The sequence below is a fragment of the Eurosta solidaginis genome, chromosome 1 (assembly GCF_040869045.1).
Source record: "Eurosta solidaginis isolate ZX-2024a chromosome 1, ASM4086904v1, whole genome shotgun sequence".
NCBI lineage: Eukaryota > Metazoa > Arthropoda > Insecta > Diptera > Tephritidae > Eurosta > Eurosta solidaginis.
The window spans coordinates 7,151,583-7,157,219 of record NC_090319.1 but is presented as its reverse complement, the minus strand read 5'-3'; the positions used below and the strand labels follow the sequence as shown (position 1 = coordinate 7,157,219).

General features: G+C 39.2%; 1 protein-coding gene across 1 annotated transcript; it reads left to right on the top strand.

Moving 5' to 3' along the window:
- The first annotated feature begins 972 nt into the window (after positions 1–972).
- LOC137247557 (uncharacterized) lies at positions 973–4,951 on the top strand. The gene is made up of 4 exons (XM_067778546.1): positions 973–1,517; positions 1,570–1,776; positions 1,848–3,204; positions 4,467–4,951. The coding sequence occupies exons 1-4, from the start codon at positions 1,353–1,355 to the stop codon at positions 4,577–4,579; spliced, it is 1,842 nt and encodes a 613-aa protein (XP_067634647.1). The 5' UTR covers positions 973–1,352; the 3' UTR covers positions 4,580–4,951.
- The last annotated feature ends 686 nt before the right edge of the window (positions 4,952–5,637 follow it).

Genomic DNA, 5,637 nt, shown 5'->3' with positions numbered 1-5,637 from the left:
TCCAAGTTGTATATATTGCTATCTCGATTTACATAATATTTTGACTTTTGCGCTGCAGTAAGGATTTTCTTTGGTTGCTAATAAACAACTTTCCTTTTCCTTGCATCTAGCTTTGTTGGTATACGGGACAAGTTCTATCCAGAGTATCATGGTTTTCGTCAAGTCCTAGATTCAGCTCCTTGTTTGCTCGTATGCAGTTAATGCACTTGTTTACTGCATCCTTTATGCATTGTGTATGTTTATGCTCACCAAGCATTTTGTGCATACTTCCTTTTCCTTGCAGTCAGCCGCTTTGTGATTGAAGCCTTTGCATTTAAAACAACACAATACCTGCACTGCATCATATACTCGGCAACGTTCCCAACTTACATTAAGCCTCTCTCCAGCTAGTACATTTGCGAACGCTTCAACATTCATTTCTATCACAGCATTATAATAGTTTTTCGCTCAATTATGGACTTTCAAAGTCGTCAAAGTGCTTCTTCCATAGGATCTTGCAGCCAAAGGTAGTCCCCAATTATTGACTTCAGTCACACAGTCAAATACCATAACATCACGGTTTATTGATCTTACTCCTGGTTGGCTTCATCTTCTGATAAAGGTGGCATTGACCATTTTAAAAGATTTACTTTGAGGCCCACACCGACACACCTGCACTTTGTTAGGCTCAATGCTCTTTGCACAATGAATTATTACATGATTGATGATCATGATGAAATAGGATGATCTAATAAGTCCAACATAGTGACGGGCCATCAGCACTGCAGTACCCCACTTTACCTAGTCGTCGTGTTGCATGTAGGTGCTCCAATGACGAAAGTCTCTGAAATTCCACCCGTTGACCGAAATAAACCACCAGCTATCGCAAGGGCGCTGAAATGGACGTTTTGCTTCTTGTTTGCGTCAATTTCTAGAGTGTTAACAAACAATTTACAATTTTTTAGTTTTTTTTACTTTTCATAAAATTTTATTTTTTTTTCTAGATATGTGGAGTTTAGTGGATATATGAATGGCTTTATTATTAGTACAACAACAAGACTTGCGCTAAGAGAGAGGGAGAGTTAAGGTGTTTTAAGAGGCGAGCGAGCTAAAATTCCTTTGTTTTTTTCAGGAACTCCCTAATGTATACCATTTTTGAACTTTCTGTTATACAAACTTTCATACACATTCACATTCGTGCATGTATGCATCTGTAGTATACCAGTTTCAAGAGAACATCTTGATTTTGACGTTCTATGGTTCTATGGATTTTAACTACTGTCACAACAAAAAACTGCTGCATCGCAAAAAGGTAAACCAGCTTGAAATTTCAGAAAAACGCGGGGTGTTTGCATAATTATTTGGACAGAGAAATGATATTCGAGAATTCTTATGCGTCCAACCATTTAAATGAGGTACATAGTGGTAAAGAGACTAACGGGCAAAAAGGCAGTGATTCTGATGAAACGGATAATCAATGCAACCTCAGGGATGAGGACACATCAAATGCGGAACTTTTTGTACGTCTCACGGATATGGTAAATTTGCAAGTCTTAATGAAAGAAATTTATTTATGCAATATCTTTTAAGGTGCGCAAACATTACTGTGGTTATCTTGAAAAGCAATTATTGGAGAATGTGCAAGTTTGGCGCGCAAACAAAAAATTAGACGAATGTAGTCAAACGGATGAAGTGACCGACGGTGTCGCACTCAAGGAGTGTTGTCGTTTGCTTGAAGATAAAGCTTTGAAAGCTTGTATGCATGCAAGACGCTATCAACGCACTATGTTAAAGATTGTAAGTAATGGGTAACTACCTACATACATGCATAGAAATGCCTTTAAATCGAAAGCCATATTTTTCTTTAGATTGCTGAAGTTCGTCGTAATACACAAGAATTTCGTTTGGAGGAAGATTTGAGAAAGCTACTTATTACTGATAAAACCCAGGAAACGACTTTCAAAAGTTCATATAGTCAAAAATCAACACAAACCGATGAAAGTTCCTTCTGCATTGCCAATAAACCTAGAAGGCGGAAACGATCAACAACAGATAACACTTCCGAAATGAACCAACAAAGTCCTTGCAGTTTAACATTACAGCAGAAGATAGAAATGTTTCAACAGCGTCTCAATCAAGAAACCGCTGCCATAGTTGCGGCCACTCATAAACGACAACATTATGCCAAAGCTCGCAGACAAAATTCCACAAACAACCACAGCAACGCTAACCCTCCTGCGCGTAGCCGATATAAACATAGTACTGATATCAAGCTTGCAGGACAGGTTGCACTATTCGAAAAATGCGACAGTATTGTTATGCCTCCTCCCGCAAATACTAAGACCAGCTCAGACACGTACAAACAAAAAAAAATGAAAAAAATAAAGAATATAAGGGCATTGTCTGTGGTGAATGAGAGCACACATTGCACCGCACTACCAGCACCACCAAGAGCAGCTAATAACGCAATAGAATTGCTTTCTTCAGCAGAGAGCTATATTTTAGAGCAGGATGATGAAATAGCTAAGGAGCTTGATCAGCTGTTTAGCGAAGAAAAATCTGATTTAGAGGAGTTACTTGGTCTTAATACAGATACGCAAATTGACGATCCACAAATACGTAACGTACTCGAAGAAATTCAAAAGGCGCCACTATCACATGAACTGAAGCCTACAACAACAACTGCTGACATATCGCGCTTTGATACTATTATATGTTCACCGCAGAAGCAACTGCATCACCCTACGTCCCCTGTCATACAAAATAATGAAACAAATATGCTTATTTCACCTACTCTTGATTTGCATGACGATGTGTATTCTCAAACACATTCATCATTGGCAGCAGCGGCGCCTGTGAACTTCAGCGAAAAGCCCTCTGCAGATTTGAAGCATAGTCTGTGGCCATGTGAATTATATATGCAAAGGCGACGTTTGACGGCTTCATTAAATCGCCTAATTGAAGAAGATTTCCGTTGGCATGACATAATCAAATGGAAATTTTATACTCTTTTTGGTGAAGATAGTGATGACGAGTTCGCTACTTGTAGTCCATCAATTGAATTGGATGAAATACTTATAAATAGTTGCATACGTCGCATTTCACCTTGGATAGTGAAGCATTTGATGAAACCGATGCGTGATGGTTTAATTGCTAATCGTTTTCTATTTAAAAAATTAGCAAAGCGCTTGGCGCATGCAATAATTATGGAAAATCAATATCCAGGTAAGGAGGCCGCATTGTAATGGACAATTGTTGTTAAAGTACAAAAGAGGGGAACGAAAAGAATCGGTAGAATTATAATAGTACAGTTGTTTTTGTTGTAGCAGTGCTTCGCTCCATCCAATATGTGTGACCGGTCACAAATTGTCATCAATATCCTCTAACGGGAGTCGAAGGAAACTTGCTCTTTCAACAGGGGTGTACAATAATGAGAGGGGTGTTAGGGACGTTGGTTCCACATTACAATTAAAGATATGGTTGTTGTTATGTGGGGGTCACAATGCAAGCAGGGCATACATTTTGTATGCCGGGGTTGATTCTGGATAGGTAACAGTTTAACCTGTTACAGTATCCAGATCGAAGTTGAACTAGAGTGACTCGCGTTTCCCTAGGGAGTATGAGGTCATCTTCTGCAAGTTTAGGGTATTGTTCTTTGAGTACAGGATTTACCGGGCAATTCTCGACATAGAGGTCCGCCGCCTGTACAGTCACAGTAGGGTTCAAGCGCGGAATTTGAGATAAAGTGAAAAATCGCTGTGGGCGTCTTGTATATTTTGGTCGAAGTTCAGAAATTTTATTTTTCTCAAATGTCTCCTTTCGACATAAAATTTATTTTATATAAATAAGTGATCGTGATTATTAACCGATTTTGCTGATTTCAGATAAGCGTTGGTATTATTGTCTGTTTAATATCTTCACAAAAGTTTCTTTAGATGATTCAATTATTACCATTACTGCCATTCCGTGTTGTGTTGAAAAATTGCATCCACAAAAGGGGCGAAGACATGCTCTTTTGTTGGCGGCTGCAAAGTTTGAGCGACTGCTCGCTGCAACTCAGAAATGGTCGAGCACCCGAAAACATACTTCAGGCATACTTAGCTTCGTACTGAGCGCAAAACGCGAACTCGTCATAGGAAGCGAGATATTTGCGAAGAACTTAACATTCCAACCTTTGAAGTCTAATTTTTCAAGACACTCACACCCCGGACAAAGCAACATACAAGTTTTTTCAAATATAAGAAAGTTTCTCTGAGCGGGGTTGGCAGTGATTTGGCAAGCATTTCGAGAGTATTTCCGCCATGAAAAGCTTGGTAAGGGAAAAAGCATCTGCCTTGCAGATGCCGTTCGGGGTCGTCTTAAACATGTAGGTCCTGTCCCGCCAATTTTTTTGAAAAATTAAAATGAGCACGATGCATAAATCTCTTCGTAGGTTATCGCGCCTTACATTTATTTTATTTAAATCAAATTAAATTTTATTTTTTCAGATGAGCGTTTAATAAAATGCGCCGTTGAAGAATACTTTTGCTTACATCAAGCGGTTCTTAGCTTAGAGGATATGACTGAAATGCCCAATCTAAAATCAATTGACGATACATAACTTTGTACGCGTATCAATACATGAATCTTCTGCAGTGCAGAAATCCTAAAAGGAGAACACAATCTGAAATCGACATCATTTCGAATTTCGTCAAAAACATATATATATTCATATGTACATACATGGGTGTATCAATTAGATTTTAATTTCTCTGAATCTTGAACCAAGAAATCGCCATAAGTTTAGGACCATGTTGCTGGTACATCATCCGCTGGGCAGAACTCTTTCACATTGAAGTGAACATTTGATGATTGCACGTGCTTAATATATGCATACTACCATTCGAAAGTGAATTGCAGAGGATGCCGGCATAGTTAATATTAAAATGTACGTCAAACAAAATAAAAATATAAAATCAACACTCCACTTGAACTCAGATGGTATTTCGACTCTCCCATGGAAGACTCCATAGAACGTTTAATTATTAGCGTCCACCACTAGCACATTACGCTTCTTGGCGTCAAAGACTAACACAACTGAACTGTGCTAATTAATATTGAAAAGAAATTCGTTTTTGTATACATAATTTCTAGTTTTGCTCATGGTGTGGGGAAATATCGAATGTAAATGAACTGGTTGAACTAAGTATAAGGTACATCACCCCAGCGGGTTGGAGGGCTTAGAATATACCCGCGGAAGGTATGCCTGTCGTTAGAGGCGACTAAAATACCAAATTGTTTCAAGGGGTTGTATAGTGCAACCCTTTCAAGGGGTTGTCAGCGCAATATATAGCTTATCCAACCCAATTGTCAACCTTACCTACCCGTGGCGAATCCTGTTTCATTAACAGCCGAGGCTCTGGCGACCCCGAACTCCCGGTGGATCTGGGGGTGGGAGGGCGGTATGGCTTAGAAGGTTGCATGTGGTCATACCAAATCGTTCCCGAGATGGTTGGGCTAGTACCTTAATAGTGCTTGTTACCGGAACGTACCAAGTCTGCATCCGAAAAGGGACCATCAACATCGATAACACTCGCTGCAACAACAAAGTAGGCACATGATTAAGTTGAATATGAGAGCAATTATACACATCACTGAATATAAATAGACGATGTCAGA